We start from the raw sequence: 18,234 nt of genomic DNA, 5'->3' as shown, positions 1-18,234 counted from the left end.
GCCCTACATTGTCTGCACGTATGTATAAGCTATATTCTAGATCATTTGGCATTCAAATAGCTAAGTCGGCTCCTCTCAGCTCAGAGATGATTGGGGAGCTGAAGTGTTAGCGTTCTGCCCTCCTACAAGGAGGAAAGAGAACAGTTCAGGAACCAGAGAAAAGCTTATTCATCTCATCTCATCTTTCAAGACCCTGAGACAGAATCCTCCACAGCCCCCCCAGACACAGGGTCCCCCAGCATTACATGCACAGAAATCAAACGCATATCCATTATCGGAGAAATCGCAGGGAAGTGGGGCTATGGTGACAGATTTTGAAGAGCAAACATGCACCTTTGTGCTGTGTCTTCTTAAAATTCATCCTCTCACCTGCCAGCCTTGAGAATTGCCTATTTACATAACTAGCTGCCTAAAATGGCATATTAGATAATGTTACATGGTGCCTCTCTCAGTCTGAGCCCGTCCCCAGGACAGGAGTGATCCAGAAGTCCTCCAACAGCAGGTAGCATGGCTCGCTGGCCCGCAGCCATGCCTCCGTGCGGCGTGAGCCTGTCAGCGCTCCCGAGCTAAGCAGATGTCAGGCCTGATCGCCGAGGTGGGAGACCAGCGAGCAGCAGGGGGAGGGGATGTGAGTCAGCAAGTGGCATGGTGGCACACCCTCTTCAGGGGACAAACAGCATCTCTTCTGAGCTTCACAGCGGGCACCTTGTTCTGCCCAAGGTGCTGTCTCAGAGACCGCCAACATGTCAGGGCTGAGAAGGGGGAGCTGCAGGGTCTATGAGGACAGCCGGTACAGGAGGTAATCAGTCAGCTCCGATGCCATCCCTGGCGCTGCGCCAGCCTCGAACCCCCCGTTGGCCCTTTCCAAGGCACAAATCTCCCTCCCATCAAGGGATCGCGCTGCTCGCTTGTAAGAGGAGTATAAATAAGTGATAAGGAAGTGTTCTGATGAGGGTAAGCGGGTATAGCTTCTCAGCGGACCAGATGTATCAAAGAAGGCAATTGTGTGTGTCTATTCATTTATTTTTCAGCGTTCCGGTTCCTGTAGTCAGTTTAGAGAAAATCCCTAATCTAGTGAAGGCAGATGGTGCCAATGTCAAAATGAACTCAACAACCACTACTGCGGTCACCTCCTGCTCCACCTCGTCCTCTGCCGTCTCCACCCCACCTTTAATTAAGCCAGTCTTGATGTCTAAGTCAGTGCCACCCTCCCCAGAGAAGATCTTAAATGGCAAAGGAATTTTGCCCGCCACAATAGACAAGAAACACCAAAATGGCACCAAAAACAACAACAAGCCTTACAGGAGACTTTCAGGTATGTGTCTGTGTCGTTAGAGTCGGACTCATGATTAGAGCGCCTCTGGGTCATATTCGTAACCAAGGAGCGGTGTGTTCTTACAATTAAGCAGGTCTGTTTCATTTTAAGGGGGACACAGAATTTATGTGCAAACAGGACCCCTGCCTAAAAATGCGAGGGAGAAATGGTTCTCTTATTTCCGGGTCGGACGAGGTCTCTCGCTTGACTCAGTGGGAGTTGATCCTCTTGACCCGGGAGGCAGGATGCTTTCCACCAACCACAACAGCCCATGCATTGTGATGGTCTTACCGTGTGCTGACAGGCTGGCCTGCTCCCTGGGTTTCCGTGGAAGCCTCAGTGCAGGGAAGGTGGACAACCATAATGATACCCCACAGTACCTCAGGGCGGGCTCGGGACAGTCCCATCTACCCCACTCTGTCCTTTGGTCTAGTTGGTTGCCATGTTGATTCTGTGGTCTGGAGCTACCACTGCCTTTCCCACATAATCAGGTTGGAATTGCCATTCAGGAATGCTTGGACTAGCACAGCAGGTGAGGTGTTGAGGGATTTCTCCCAGATCTACTTCTTGGTTGTCTGCATAGACACTCAGGATGCCTGGAAAGGTGCACTTGGCCAGTCTTTGAGGCAATGGCTGCCCTTAGAGGCCCCCATAGGGATGATATTGGCTTTGGATTTGTTGTAGAACTAAATCTGGCAGTTCTGCTTCCTCCAAAAGACCAAGAAAAGCTATAAACTTTATAATGTCTTCACACACCATGGGCATTTATCAAATGTTGGCTAGAAAAAAGAAAATACAACGAAAACCACCCTGTGAGAGAGAAACTGGGCCCTCTAGTAGGAGCATAATTCTTAATCAACCTAAGAATTGTGGGTCATTTTTATTTTGTACTTTGTGTTAATGTGTATTTTGGTTTTCCTGTCTTACATCTGTAACTTAAAAAAAAAAAATTATTTCTTAAAAGTACTTTGTCCCCAAAGCATTCAGAAAATTTTTACCCTAAAAATGTCTCTATGTACTATTCACCCACTATCAAGGAAGGAAGGTAGGGCCTGGCAGTCTCTTGGAGCCTTGTGGGGCCTCCCTGTGTAGACAGGAGCCCCCTACTCCTGGCTCTCTTCCTGAATGGAAAGTTCAATTTCACTCTGCAGAGCTGGGCGGTAACATCCCTGGAAAAACCAGTAGGCCCGGCTGGGCAGTGTCCAGAGGCAGAAGCGTGACCATGGCTGCCAGCCTGCACCCTGACCTGAAGTTATATGGGGGACGGGGGGGGGGGGTTCTTGTTGTCTGTTGGTTTTGCATTTTGTTGGTTGTTTTGTCTCATTGGGTCTTTTGTTTCTATCTCGCTTGTTTCTATCTCGCTTTGACATTTGGCGGCCAGCTCCTATTGCCCAGCCAAGCAACCTGCTCAGTTGCGGGCCAGTGTGAGAGCTGGTGTGGATCCGGGCCCCAGTCTGACTCCGACAGGCCTGAGGGAAAGAACTCCATGGCAGGCAGCCTGGGGCCCGGCGCCCAGGCCCTCCTTGGTGGGCAGCGAGGGCACACAGGAAACAGGCGTCTCCAGGCCTCACAGTTTTCTAGTCCTAAAAGTGAAGCTAGAGAAAGGTGGGGCGGGGGGGGGGGGGGGGATGGTGCCTGGCTGGCTCATTCGGTGGAACATGCAACTCTTGATCTCGAGGTTAGGAGTTTGAGCCCCACATTGGGCGTGGAGATTACTTAAAAATCAAGTCTTTGAAAGAGAAGAAGATGATGATGACAATGACAAAAACAAAAAGAGGTGGGAGGCATTTTGATAGCCAACCAGGAAATCTGTCTTGGACGTCAGAATGTTTTTTATTGAACCATCATCATCACCACCGATGCAGCCACCAGCACAACCCCCAAACCCTCTTTTAAAAACAGAACACATTCAGTTATTGTGCTCCGAGTAACCTCCTTTTAGTTTGCAGCTATTCAGACCTCTTAAGGAGACATTCCCAAATTTATATACAACCCCCGCCCGCACACCCACCCACCAACATGGCTGCCGGCCTCCCTGAATGCCCAGAAGAGCTGTGTCATCCCTGTGCTTCAGGACTCAGGTGTCTGCTGGGTGCCTTCCAGAAACAGCACAGACCATCTGAGAGGTGGACCTTTGAAGCCTAAAGGGTCCTTAAGGGATGGCCTCACTTCCCCTCCTTCTCCAGGGGGAGGGAGCATTGCTGTAATCCAGAAGGAGCAAAGGATCCATAAGTGGGCATAAAAAGTTCAGCGTCCTTAGAAGTAACCTCACCATGAGCCATCCACAGTCCAGGGAGAAGGCGGGAACTGGAGAAAGCCTAGCCTCTCTGCAGCCCCCCTTCAGCCCCAACAGGCTGGCTAGCCCTGGCTCATTCCCATTTGGAGCAACAGGCCCCGTGCTGGGTGCAAAGCAAGCTGGGAGACTAGCAGGCCCTGCCCTCCAGGCAACTTACAACTATGCAGACACACATAGAGCACACACCCGAACCTTCCCCCTGCCCCTGCCTACAACTCGGCCAGAACATTCCCGAATCAGGTAAACGACATTTCTGGTCAGCGCGGCTGCACGAAAAGCCTGGTGCTGAAGACGTGGCAAAGCACAAGAGAGGCAGGTCACACTGACCTGTCAAGGAATAGTCTCCCACTTAAATGGCTAAAAACCAGCAGGAAGGCAAGGTGGGGGGAGCCGCCCAGGACACAGTGGCCCTTGGGCCTCAGGCCCTCTTCCTGGTCTGCAGCCAGCTATGCCCAAAGTGCCAAGTACCTGGGGAACTCTTCAAGTGACATAAAGTGTGACAGCGTCAGGGCTCCTCGCCCTCCGGTGCCTGCCCCCACCCTCCCCCCGGCCTTGTGCTGCATTTACATCCCTCCCGAAGCTGGACCTGGAACTCGGGGGTCAAAAGGGAGCGCCATTTTCCCCTGAGCGGTTCTTGAAGCATTTTAGCGACCAGTTGGGGGAAAAAAAAAAAAGAAAAAGAAAAAGAAAGAAAGGAAAAGAAAAACAAAACAAACAAACAAAAAACCCAGATTGCCTGACAATGTCTCACTTGTTGGTGCAAATGTGCATTTTTTTTTAATGTAGTCTTAATGCCAAATCCTATTTAGTCTCCTTTTTTCTTATATTTTTTGTTTGTTTCTTAAACCAGAGAGAGAATTTGACCCAAATAAACACTGTGGAGTATTGGATCCCGAGACAAAGAAACCTTGCACAAGATCCCTCACCTGCAAGGTATTTCTCTTTCCATAAAAAATACTTCCTGCTCTCGCTGGGGCCTTTGTCGAAATGTTTGCATGCCACTCTCTGCACACGGCAGGGTGTGGAACCTCGACATGACCCCCAGCTGTTCTTTGTAAGGGAAATGCTTTCTTCTCTTCCATGGTAGCAGAGTGCCTGCCTCAAGCTGGCTGGCTTTTTAAGAAGGAAAAAAAAAAAAAATAGGCTTCCCCTGTTACTTGTGAGGCCAGACAGTAAATTGTATTTATAGGCACTCACAGGCGGTTCTAAACCCTGCTACGTTTTAATGTATGCGGGAGCGGCGGCAACGGCGGCAGCGCCTGAAAGGCAGCCCCGGAGGGGAGGACGAGCGGCCGCGCCCCTGATCCGGCCACGCCGGGTGGCCACGGGGACAGCCGACGCGAGGCGGCCGCCATCGGGTAGCCCCCGGCCCCCGTATTTCACACTGAAGTGCTAGTGCTCCCCGGGCTCGAGGCCGTGGCCCCCTCTGCCCGGTGGCCGGCCGTGTGTGTCCGGGCCAAAGCCAGCCTCCCACCTGCACCTGGATTAACTCTAGCGCGCCCTCACCGTTGCCTTTCATCCAGAGAGGTTTCCGTGGGCTCTGCGCGGAAGCTGGTCATCCTAAGCCATTTTCTGGAGGAAGCTTTGGCTTCTTAACGCCAGGAGTGTAGGGCATGGTTGCGTTTGTGTGGTGTCTGCCTCTTCCCAGCCACAGAACAGGAGCCGTTGCCTTGAAGTTGACTTTTCAAGCACCTCCAAATTCCCATGAATTGCTGTTTCTGAAATGGAGGGCCTGGGGAAGCAGGTTTATGTGCTGATCAAAGAGGCTGTGCTTTTCATCTCTCTTCTCCTTAGACACATTCGCTAAGCCATCGGAGGGCAGTCCCAGGCCGGAAAAAGCAATTTGACCTCCTTCTGGCAGAACACAAAGCCAAGTCCCGCGAAAAAGAAGTTAAAGATAAAGAGCATCTCCTGACTTCGGCGAGGGAAGTACTTCCAAACCAACCGGGGCCAGCGCAGGACTCTCTGCCAGGACCTTCGGGGAGCTCTGGGCCAGAACCGAAAGTCGCATCCCCTGCAAAATCCAGGCCGCCTAACTCTGTGCTTCCTAGGTAAGTCCCATTCGGCAGTAGAAGCCCTGAGTCCTTGGTCAAGTGGCTCTGCCTTGCTGGGTCGTGTGTGGGCTGATCACGTGGCATCTGGAAGTCGTAAGAGCCCTACCTCGTAAGGCGGTTGTGAAGTGTAAGTGAGATCACAGGCATAAGGGGCTCGGCCAATGCCCACCGTATAGTGTTCAGTGGGTGTTCCTGCTGTCGTCATCCTCATCACCATCATCACCATCATCACCATCATCATCATCACCATAGCAGATCTATTTCAGACAGTATGTGTTTTTACAGAGCAAGAGTAATCTGGAAGTTAATACCTGGAAAGGCTGAGCTATATCAGCCACCGGGCAACTTTCTGGTGGCCTGGGTTTTTAGATTAGTTGGACGCTCCCGACACAGAGTGGGGTAGTCCTCACACCTTAGGAGCCCATTTGCCACGATATCTTGTGACTTTTTTTCCACGAGTCTCCTCTGATCGGGGCGAAAGGAAAATTGGCATCACAGAGGCTGTTTGTCCTTACATTTCCCTCCACACCAAGAAAGCTGAGCCATCTGTTTGGGGTTTTATTTGGTTGTCCTGGACAGAAAGGAAAGAACAGAAAACAGAATTAAAACCCATGTGGATTAAGAACGATTTAAAATCTATGCGTGTCTGTTTTGATGGGCCGTGGGGTACTAAGCAGCCGACTGATTTCCAGGTAATAAGACAGGGAGCCCTTCATTCCCAAATATTTATCTAGTGCTTGCTTCATAAGCAAGGTACAGACAGACCTCGTTTTATTGCGCTTCACAGATACTGCAATTTGTTACAAATTGAAGGTGTGGGGCAACCCTGCATCGAGGAAGTCTGTTGGTGCCATTTTCCCAACAGCAATCGCGCACTATGTCTCTGTGTCAACGAAGTGTTTGTTAATTAGAGTATGTAAATTAGATATAATGCCATTGCACACTTAATAGACTATAGTACAATGTAAACATAATTTTTCTATGCACTGGGAAACCCCCCTCCCCAAAAATGAATTCGATTCACTTTATTGCAATATTGGCTTTATGGCAGCAGGGTGGAACCAAACCCATGATGTCTCTGAGGTATGCCTGTACTATGTTAGGTACTTCCAAGCAGTAGTACAGAGATGAACGAAATTAGAGCCTGCTTTTTAAGAATCTAGAGTTTAGGGGTGCCCAGGTGGCTCAGTCAGTTCAGCGTCCAACTTCAGCTCAGGTTATGATCTTGAGGTTCATGGGTTCGAGCCCCATGTTGGACTCTGTGCTGACAGCTCGGAACCCGGAGCCTGCTTTGGATTCTGTGTCTCCCTCTCTCTCTCTGCTCCTCCCCCACTAGCACTCCGTCTCTGTCTCTCTCTTTCTTTCAAAAATAAACATTAAAAATTAAAAAAAAAAAAAAAAGAATCTAGAGTTTAGAAGATAAGACTCAAATATCCAGAACTTCATGAAAAGGAAACATTAATAACAAAATATGAGACTTGCAGATAGTGGTATTTTCAGATCATTTTTAATGCGTACAGTATGAATCTCAAGGGGTAATTGTTTAGTCAGCAAGTAGGCATAAAGAGAACACAGTTGTGGGCGCCTGGGTGGCTCAGCCGATTAAATGTCCGACTCTTTATTTCCGCTCAGGTCATGATCTCACAGTTCATGAGCCTACAGTGGGGAGCCTACTAGGGATTCTCTCTCTTCCTCTCTCCCTGCCCCTCCCCTGCTCGCATACTCACTCTCTGTCTCTCTTTCTCTCTCTCTCAAAATGAATAAGCTTTTTAAAAAAATTTTTTTAAAGATTAAAGAGAACATAGTTATAAAAGAAGGGGATGGAGTTGATTTTTAAAGCAAAAGCAAATATTTGATGACAGTTGTTACTGATCTACTGGGTTCTCACCTTCATGCCTTCCACTGGCACAAGCCAGATCCAGTTTGATAGCCAGAGTCCCTCTGTCAGAACCGCCGACCTTGGCTTCAGGTTCAGGAGGACACAGTAGATGGAATGGCCCCACACACACATTTCCTGCATCATAACCATTGCTGTGTTGTTACTACCAACTTACGTGCCCCACCATTTTGCAGGATCATTTTACAACTACTCCTTACTGTCACGCCAGATGTTGGTGAAGGATATTACCTTTCCTTAGCTTTGGAGTTCAGCAGATGGTTCTGTTCCAAATTTCTGGGAGGGGATTCAAGCCTATGTACAGCGGCTTTCAAACTTTTTTGTGGCTGTAGAACTTTTTTATTCCTACAAAACCGTACATGGTACCCAATATAAAAGCAGACTTTGGAGCGCCTAGGTGGCTCAGTCGGTTAAACATCTGACTTCAGCTCAGATCATGATCTCACAGTTCGTGAGTTCGAGCCCCACGTCGGGCTCTGTGCTGACAGTTCAGAGGCTGGAACCTGCTTCAGATTCTGTGTCTCCCATTCTCTGCCCCTCCCCTGCTCATGCTCTGTCTCTCTCTGTTTCTCAACAATAAACATTAAAAAAAAAAAAAAAAAAAAAAAAAGCAGACCTGCCTCCACCTAACTCCAGCTCAGCTCTGCTTCCATCACACATATAACTCACAGCCTGCTGTCCCCCCAGCCCACCCGAGGGATCCCTGTCAAGTCCCCAAGGGCTCCGGGGAACCCAGTTTGAAAACCCTCCTTTATTGTATGGTTCAGGTTCACCATCAAGATGGAGGCATTTCTCACCCTAGCAGACAGAGTACCTGGTGTGACGGAGAAGCCATGGGGCAGCTGTTAAAAAAGCAAAAACAGGCAGTGGAGGTTTAAGAGCTGCTTCTTAATGTTCCTTTTTTACTTAATTTTCCAGGGAATGTTTGTCAATAGAGAAATGCCAAGTGTTTATGTTCTCATAAGGAAGCAGAAGAAAGAGAAAGAATGAGGTTAATCAGCAAAAAGAATGTCTCTGAATGGAAGAGGCAAAGGGGGTGCATTATAAATGTTGGCTAACAATAATTGTTAAAGATGTTTTTCAAGGTTGAGGTAGGCACTAGAAAACTCAGGGATGAACTCTGCTCAAACTTTGTGGGAAATAATGTTCTTTTTCACTTGGTTTTACTTAGGATGAAATGCCATACAATCAGGGATTGAAAAAGCATGATCAGAATTTAATGCCCTCCTTGGGGCGTCTGGCTGTCTCAGTCAGTAGAGCATGTGATTCTTGATCTCATGGTTGTAAGTTCAAGCCCCATGTTGGGTATAGAGATCACTTAAAACTAAAATCTTTAGGGGCGCCTGGGTGGCTCAGTCGGTTAAGCAGCCGACTTCAGCTGAGGTCATGATCTCACAGTTCGTGAGTTTAAGCCCCATGTTGGGCTCTGTGCTGACAGCTCAGAGCCTGAGGCTTTCTTCAGATTCTGTGTTTCCCTCTTTCTGCGCCCCTTCTCTGCTCTCACACTCTGTCTTTCTCTGTAAAAAATAAATAAACATAAAAAAAACTAAAATCTTAAATAAAAAAAAAGAATTTTAATGTCCTCACCTAAAACATAAAACATTGTTTCCTCATATTCATGATATACAATACATATAATATTTCAGTCACAGGGCGCCCGGGTGGCTCAGTCAGTTAAGCGGCCGACTTCGGCTCAGGTCATGATCTCGAGGTCTGTGAGTTTGAGCCCCACGTCGGGCTCTGTGCTGACACCTCAGAGCCTGGAGCCTGTTTCGGATTCTGTGTCTCCCTCTCTCTGATCCTCCCCCGTTCATGCTCTGTCTCTCTCTCTCTCTGTCTCAAAAATAAATAAACATTAAAAAAAAATTTTAATATTTCAGTCACAGTAATTATTGCTAATTGGCAAAAAAATTATCACATGTAAATGGAAATATTGTAATCCCTTCGCAATCATGAATTCCTTTTGTAGGAAATGCTACCACGTGTGAATTTCTTTTTTTGTTTGTTTATTTTGAGAGAGAAAGAGAGAGCACATCCCCGTGTGCACAAGCCGGAGAGGGGCAAAGAGAGAGAATCCCAAGCAGGTTCCGCACCGTCAGCACAGAGCCCAATGTGGGGCCCAAACTCACAATCCGGAATGTGATATGGTGACCTGAGCCAAAAATCAAGAGTCACACGCTTAACCAGCTGAGCCCCCCCAGGTGCCCTGTGTGAATTTATTTCTTACATATTGTTTGGCAACTTTGAAAATATTTCACTTCTCATATTCTTGAACTGCAACCCATTCTTGTCAAGGGTTCCTGAGAAAAGAACTTAGGTCTAGAGCTGGACAAGTTTAAGTCAGATAACAAGCATTGGAACAAGGTTGGAAGTGCAAACATCAGCTCCATGCTTGCTAACAAGATGAGCACCATCCTGTTTCTGGGTTTCTCCAGCTTCAAGCAGCTCATCTGTAAAGCAGAGCTAAGAAGAATTAAGTGATAAGTACTAAGCTCCTAATAAGCACTCAATTAATGGAAACTGGTAGTCAGTCATAGTAGCATTTCATGGGAAAGCAGTGTGAGTAATAAAGGCCTTGGTGCCACCTAATTTCCAGTTGCCCATCCTTCTGGCCACTGCTTACCAACCTGGGGGCCCTTGAATAACATGCTACTGTGCTCTGTTTCTTCGTCCCGACTCTAAGGGAACATCCCAAGAGCTATAGATGACCAGACTAACCAAAACCATGAGGATTCTTTAGGAAAGGGGGAGGAGAGCAGAGGGTTAAGCCAGGCTCTGACAAGCCAGTCTCTGGCCCCCAGGAGGGAGGGAGGAAAAGATAGGCTGTGGAAGCCAAGACTGACAAAATCTAGGCACATTCCCTTCTGTCTCGTAGACGCTCGCACATCTAATCTTAAAGTATAAAAATGGCAAAATCCAATGACTCTTAGACTGACAAGGGTAGTGAGGAGACAGGCAGAAGGTTCTGGATACCTAAAAAAGGGCAAAGATGCTTCTGGAGTGAAAGCGACTGCAACTTATGCCTCATTAGGACAAATGTTATGGCTACACTGTAAGCCTCAGCTGAATATTTGTCCCTCTGCTTTTTCTACATCCATTTCTCAATATGGGGGGCTTTGAAGTCAAGCAGACCATATCAAGTCTCATGTCCACTTGTTAGTAGCTTTGCCACCCATTTCCTCATCTGAGAAGTGTAGATAGCACTTATACCCACCTAAAGCAGTGGGTCACTCGCACAAGAAAACGTACGTTGCATGCCTCGCACATAGTGGGACCCAGTTAAGGTCAGTTGCCTTGTGTTCTCTTCCCCAAAGCACTCAGACAGCCCGAGGCTCACACCTCATCCAAGGGGTGGGGGAGGGGACTTTCTGTAAGGTTCCCTGAGTGGAACTGGGCACAGACCTTTATCACGTACATTGTCTTTGGACCAGACTGGTAACTGGAGAGCGGAGGGTGATGTCGTGCTGAGGGGGATGGCAGCTTACCAAACTTGAGCAATGTTTTCAACACCTTCCCATGACTGGTTGTCCCATTCCTCATCACTCCCTGCCAAGCCTTGTTTTTCCTGAGACACAGGTTGGTTCCAGCACACTCCTTCCCTCCCCAGGCTCTGCTGGAACGTCTTGGAAGCGTCTCCCATCATCGCCAGGAGGGTGGATACATCTCGAGTGAAACAAGCCTGGAAAGGAACACATTCAGAGCTCCTTCTTCACTGGTGCCTTGCACACCATCATCACTCGTGATTCCGGCTCCGCTCTCGGAGCCAATTCTGCTCTGGACACGGATTTCCATGCTCAGCTTCACTCTCCAGAATTCTCCTCCCCTCATCGCTCTTTTATCTGGCAAGCAGAATTTACTCTTAAGTGTTTCAACCATTTGTTTTCTTTTTTTCCTTAATGAAACTTTATTTTTTTTAATCCAAGTAAAATGGTCACATAGCTCAAAAGTCAAATAGAACCAAAAGACTTAGAATGAAAAATAGAATTTGTGCCATGCTGGAAGTCTCTCCACCCACTCTGTGTCAGAGCACCTGTTTCCTGGATCCCATTGCCTTCCTCTCTCTTGGCTTGCTCCTTGATTTTGGTAGAGTATCTCCTCCATCAGTTTCCTGTGAAAAGGTTCAAGGGGGGTCAATTTTTAGAACCCTTACACGCCTGAGAAAAATTTTTTTAATGTTTTTATTTATTTTTGAGAGAGAGAGAGAGAGAGAGAAAGAGCACGTGTGTGCAAGTCGGGGAGGGGCAGAGAGAGAGGGAGACACAGAATCCGAAGCAGGCTCCAGGCTCTGAGCTTTCAGCACAGAGCTCAATGCGGGGCTCAAACTCGAGAACTTCAAGATTATGACCCGATGTCAGGCACCCCTGAATGTTTTTATTCTACCCTCACACTTAATTGATAATCTCTATGAGTATGTAACTGGATTGAAAATCATTTCCCTGCGTGGAGCACCTGGGTAGCTGTCACTTAAGCGTCCAGCTTTGGCTCAGGTCATGATCTCATGGTTTGTGGGTTTGAGCCCCGTGTCGAGCTCTGTGCTGACAGTTCAGAGCCTGGAGCCTGCTTCGAATTCTGTGTCTCCCTCTTTCTCTGCCTCTCCTCAACTTGTGCTCTCTTTCTCTCAAAAATAAATAAACATTAAAAAAAGAAAGAAAGAAAGAAAATCATTTCCCTACAGAATTATGAAGGCATTTTTTGATTGGCTTCTAGCATCAAAAATTTTTATTGAGAAGTTTGGTATCATTCAGATTCTCATTTCTTTGTGCGTGATCAGTTTTTAATCTCTGAAGCCTGGGGCTTTAAAATTTCAGGTATCACTGGATATGGGTCTGTTTTCATTCATTGTACTGGGTACTCAGTGGATCTTTTTCATCTGGAAATCCCCGTTTCTGGGATATTTTCCTATGCTACATCTTGGCTAATTTTCTCCCCACTATTGTCTTTATTCTCTCTATTGACTTCCCATTAGCTGGATGTTGGACCTTTTGCTCTGATGTTTTCATTCTTTTACCTCTTTTCCCCTGTTTCTCTTCATCTCTTGTTCTACTTTCTGAAAGATTTTCTTTTATTTTACCTTCAAAAGTGTATGTGAAATAATCCACTTATGATTCACTTTTTAAAATTCTAGGATCTGGTTCTTAGATAAAAAGAACTTCTAATTGCTTCTCAGAATATCATACAAGATACTGTCATTTTGCAGAGGTAATACCATTCTAATATCTTTGAAGATAGGTTTTTTTTTTAGTTGTTTCCTCTTTCCTTTGCTATCTTGATTTCTTTCGTGCTGTGCATTTGATATTTGGCTAGTCAGTCTCATAATGGAGATGTTCCAGGAATGTTTGGTGATCCCTAAGCATTCACATTTAAATTTTTTTAATGTTTATTTATTTTTGAAAGAGAGAGAGAGAGAGAGAGAGAGAGAGAGAGAGAGCACAAGCAGGGGAGGGGCAGAGAGAGAGGAAGACACAGAATCTGAAGCAGGCTCCAGGCTCTGAGCTGTCAGCACAGAACCTGACGTGGGGCTGGAACTCATGAACCTCGAGATCTGACCTGAGCTGAAGGCGGGGTGGGGTGCCTAACCATTCACATTTAAAAGAGAAGCACTAACAGGCTGACTGGAAGTCTTTGTGTGGGTCTGTCAGCAAAAAGGATTCTCAAAGGCAAGATCTGGAAGCTTTTTCAAGGCCATTCAGTTTCTCAGGGAATGAATCCTTCATGGTGATAGGCATTCTGGAAGTGCCCACTAACTAGAGATAGCCCACAGTCACCTTGTTTCCAGCCCTGTGCTTCTCTCCTGATCTCTGCCGAGCCCGGCAGCCCCTTGTCTAGGGTCTCTCCAGTTCAGTTTCTCTGCAGAGTAAACCTTTGTTCTCTTGTTGGAGAGTTGGTTGGAGAAGGTGGGACCTGGCAGGGGCAGTGGTGCATCATCTGGCCATGTGAGGTCGTGGTGTTGACCTGTAGGTCCAGCTACCACGTGGGAAGACCTTCAGCTCTCCCTCGAGACTTAGCCCACACCTCACCCATGACTTTTGCAGCCCTAGGTAGCTCCAGGTTCTGCGGTCAGCCAGCTCCTGGCCCTGCAGTTAACACTTCTGCAGACACGTTCTGTCTTCTCAAAGTATGTTAAAATCTCATGTTCACTGTGTAGCCATTGGGATGCTTCAAGTGCAAGTAGCAGAAAACCTAGTCTTCCTGATCGCTTAAATAATTAAACATTTTATCACATGCAGGGCGCCTGGGTGGCTCAGTCAGTTGAGCATCCCACTCTTGATTTTGGCTCAGGTCATGATCCCAGGGCTGTGGGATCGAACTCCATGTCAGGGTCCTTACTGAGCACTGATGGGGAGACTGCTTGGGATTCTCTCTTTCTCTCCCTCTGCCCTTCTCTCCCGCTCATGTGCTCTCTCTCTCACTCTCTGTCTCACTGTCTCTCTCTCTCTAAAAATTAAAATTAAAAAAAAATCGTTGGGGTGCCTGGGTGGCTCAGTCAGCTGAGCGTCCGACTTCGGCTCAGGTCATGATCTCGCAGTCTGTGGGTTCGAGCCCCGCGTCGGGCTCTGTGCTGACAGCTCAGAGCCTGAAGCCTGCTTCGGATTCTGTCTCCCTCGCTCTCTGCCCCTCCCCCACTCATGCTCTGTCTCTCTGTCAAAAATAAACATTTAAAAATTTTTAAAAAAATTGTTATCACATGTGACAAGAAGTCCAGAGGCGACAGGGCACCAGTCCCCAAAGATGCGGAATCGGCTCATATTCCCTGCCTTTCTTTTATTCCACCCTCTTCAGTGTTCGGGCTTCATGTTCAAAGTTTTATAGCAAGATGGCTGTGGTACTTGGTACTTCCAGATGAAGGTGGAGACCACTTCCTTGTGTCTCTTTTTAAAAGTGAGGAAAATTTGCAACCTCCCCAGAGGAAAAAAAAATTTATGTATTTTTCACACCCTTTAACAAATCAATCATTAGCAAGATAAGTGAAATTCCCATTCTTAGTTTAGGGGTTAAATGGACTCTTAATTTCAGATCAGGTCATAATCTCACCATTCGTGAGTTTGAGCCCTGCATCAGGCTCTTATGGAGCCTGCTTGGGAGGCGACTTCTCTTCTCCCTGTCTCTAAATAAGTAAATAAAGTTTAAAAAATATTTAAAATAATAATAATAAATGTAAAGATATTTTCCTACATAACTGTGATGCTGTTAATCACACTAAATAAAATCCAGCTCACTTTTATCTCCTGTAGGACAAGGAGGTCCTAACACAGTGGGAAAGGCCTCAAAAAGAGGCTGCTAGAAATTTTGGAAACAACGTAAATGTCCATCGATAGACATAGTTAAGTAATAATTCAGTCAATTATGATCTATCCATACTATGGAATATTGGGGATATTAAAAATGATCTAATTCTACCCATGGAATGATTTCTACAACATCACTAGGCAAAAAAAAAAAAGCATGTCTGAAAATAGTATATACAGTGTGAGCCAGTTCTTGCTTAAAAATGCATGTGCCTGTGTATGCACAGTAGAGAAATCTGGAAGGATATAAATCAGAATGGTAATAGCACTTGATCTTGAATGGCAGGATTATGGATGCTGCTTTCTTTCCTTATATGTTTCAGCATTATCAGCATTGTTTTCCTGTATGTGTCTTCAGCCATAAATAGGCAATAACGTTGCCCCTTCTGATACAAGGGAGTAGGTATGTGGGAATGCACCTGGGGAGATGTGTCCTCCGGACCATACACTTTGAACATGCAGAATGAATGGCATTTTTGTTTTCATAAATATGGGAAGGTGACAGTCAGGAACAAAGTGTCACAGCAACAGAGTTCTTGTAGTAACACTAAAAAAACTACCTGGGGCCTTGGGTTTGGTTTCTTATGGGCTTCGTTACTATGGTAAAATATACATAATGTAAAATTTACCATTTTAACCGTTTCTACGTGTACAGTATGTGGCATAAGTACCTTCACCTTGTGGTGCGACCATCACCACCATCCCTCTCCAGGACTTTCTATCATCTCATTTTGAAGCTCTGTACCCATTAAACACTAACTCCCCATTCCCCATCCACCATCACCTGTAACCACTGTCCTACTGTCTGTCTCTATGAACTTGACTATTCTAGGTGCCTCATACAAGTGGAATCATACAATATTTGTCCTTTGTCACTGGCTTATTTCACTTAGCATAATGTCTTCAAGATTCATCCATGCTGTTGCACGTGACAGAATTTCCTTCTTTTTTAAGGTTTAACATTCCATTGTATGGATATACCATTTTATCCATTCATCTGTTGATGGACGTTTGGGACCTTTGCGGCTTTGCTTTAAATGACTGTGTTTGGGACACCTGGGTGGTTCAGTCCGTTGAGCGTCCAACTCCGGCTCAAGTGATGATCTCACGGTTCGTGAGTTGAGGCCCCACATCAGGCTCACTGCTGTCAGCACAGAACCCGCTTCGGATCCTCTGTTCCCCTCTTTCTGCCCCTCCCACACTTACGCTCTCTCAAAAAATAAATAAACATTAATAAATAATTAAGTTAAATGACTGTGCTTTGGGGATCTGGTTTGAACTCAGGTATTTGACAGCTGGAAAGATTTCAGAGCAACGAAGAATTCCGAGGGAAGTTGAGGGAATAGGGAGAAAATCAACGGTGCTGTTTCACACTGCTTGAAGGGGCAGCTTTCAGAGAAGAATACAGAAAACTAATTTTTTTTCTCCAACACTTCTTTTTCTCCCTTTATTTCTCCTTGGTCAGTCACCTGATGAAAGTGAAAAAGCAGGAAAAACAACTGACAACTAACTTTGACTATTCCTCTTCTAACTCTTTTGCCAACATGAATGTGTTGTTTTTGATTTTGGTTTTGCTTTGTTTTGGTTTGTTTTGGTTTTTGCTGCTTGTGAAGCATGCAGTGCTTCTGACTATGACACTGCTTTTCTATAAGCTCAGCCGTCATTGAGATGAGATCTGCTAGGTTTTGTTCATACACAAGGAACTCATTCATGCCTTCATTAAGAAACCTATTTCTTCAGAACCCACTAGAAGCCAGTCATGCCAGCCTGTGGTTCTGGTGGCTTGTCAAAAATTAAATGGACACATCCATCCTCAGAAGATACAATTGAACTACATGTGACTTGATATTAAGAAACAGATCTGGGGACACCTGGCTGGCACAGTCAGCAAAGCATGAGACTCTTGATCTCAGAGTCATAAGTTCAAGCCCCACGTTGGGTATAGAGCTTACTTATAAAAAGAAAAAGAGAGAGAGAGAGAGAGAGAGAGAGAGAGAAAAGAAAAAAAAAAGAAACAAATCTGGCTGTGGAGTAAGAGACTTGTGCCCCATCATTGGGACAAAACCTTTTTTCATGCCAGTAGGGTAACAGTTGCATAAAGCTATAATTTAAGAGTAACAACAAGTATGCGGCTATCTTCATCATCACCGATGGTCTGTTAATTGGTTCGAAGTTGTTTACTCTGTTGAACTTCCTGTCAGGGTCTACTTTCAGAGAGAAGCAACTATCTGGCAAGTGCAAATTACTTATGTGCAAAGAGATGAGTAATTGTGACTGCATTCATTAGAAGACTGGTTTGAAGTTAACTCTCTGTTACAGTACTGTATTTTATGTTCCACTTACACTATGGGAGTTTTCCCTGGTGCCTGAATTGAAGCCCGGCAGGGCCTAACTTCCACGGGATCATTTTAGAGAGCTGGTCGGCTCTCTAACCGAGAGCTAACCTGCTCTCAGCCTGAATTTTTGCCTTGTGTCAATCTGCCATTGACCTGCCTTCCTTGGTATGTCGAGAAAGCCGATGGGTCTCCTTCCGAGCTCCCTTCAGCTGAATGGGTCTTGCTGCCTCAGAAAAGTTTATTCTGTCCGTTTCTCTCCTTGCCCTTAGACCATCATCTGCAAATAGCATCAGTAGCAACACATCTTCAAATCACAGTGGCTGCACTCCGGAACCCCCACTACCCCCAGCTGGAGGTGACCTCACCAGCCGACTGTCAAGTGATGAAGGGGAGATGGACGGAGCCGACGAACCCGAGAAGTTAGACTGTCATTTCTCTACCCACCACCCCAGACCTCTTGCGGTAGGCCACCTTGTTTCCATCCATGCATTCCTCCCCCCTCCCCCGACCCAGTGCTCTGCGGGCATTTAGGTCATCATGTCAGACAGCACGCACTCCCAAGGAGAGGCTGCCAACACAGTGTTTTATGGAAAGGTACACCCTGACATTGAATGATTGCCTTCAAAATACCCTTGAAAATCACAGAAGGAAGGGGCAGGGCTCCCTACTGGTTATAATCCTTTAAACACTTGAGTATATGTGGGCCAGGGATGCTTGAGAAACGGTGTTTATATAAGCCCACTGGGGAGCTGGCCTTGTGGCCTTGCGCATCGGAATATGGAGCCTCTGGTTTTACAGAGTTCGTCTGCCTCGCCTGCTTTGGAAACTGTCTGTCTTAGCGGTGTGCCAGGTGCCAGCCCTAGCCGCCTTTCTCCCCTGTTGATTTGGAGTTTTATTGTTATTAGTAAGTGTGACCATATGGCACCAGAACTGAGAGAGAGAGAGAGAGAGAGAGAGAGAGAGAGAGAGAGAGAGAGTGTGTGTGTATAGGGGAGAGGAGAGGAGAGGAGAGGAGAGGAGAGGAGAGGAGAGGAGAGGAGAGGAGAGGAG

General features: G+C 46.5%; 1 protein-coding gene across 13 annotated transcripts in view; it reads left to right on the top strand.

Moving 5' to 3' along the window:
• Nucleotides 1-18,234, top strand: part of ATXN7L1 (ataxin 7 like 1) — a 254,775-nt gene that overhangs the window by 219,973 nt on the left and 16,568 nt on the right. For all 13 annotated transcript variants that reach the window (XM_040472901.1, XM_040472903.1, XM_040472902.1 and 10 more), the window contains 4 exons: nucleotides 1,032-1,315; nucleotides 4,462-4,544; nucleotides 5,406-5,662; nucleotides 17,454-17,646. In XM_040472901.1, coding sequence (XP_040328835.1) covers nucleotides 1,032-1,315; nucleotides 4,462-4,544; nucleotides 5,406-5,662; nucleotides 17,454-17,646 — 817 coding nt within the window. The remainder of the gene's footprint in view (nucleotides 1-1,031; nucleotides 1,316-4,461; nucleotides 4,545-5,405; nucleotides 5,663-17,453; nucleotides 17,647-18,234) is intronic.

Source organism: Herpailurus yagouaroundi, unplaced genomic scaffold (genome assembly GCF_014898765.1).
Source record: "Herpailurus yagouaroundi ecotype Mexico unplaced genomic scaffold, PumYag 100, whole genome shotgun sequence".
Classification (NCBI taxonomy): domain Eukaryota; kingdom Metazoa; phylum Chordata; class Mammalia; order Carnivora; family Felidae; genus Herpailurus; species Herpailurus yagouaroundi.
The sequence above is the reverse complement of the archived record's forward strand: the minus strand, read 5'-3'. Positions and strand labels throughout refer to the sequence as shown.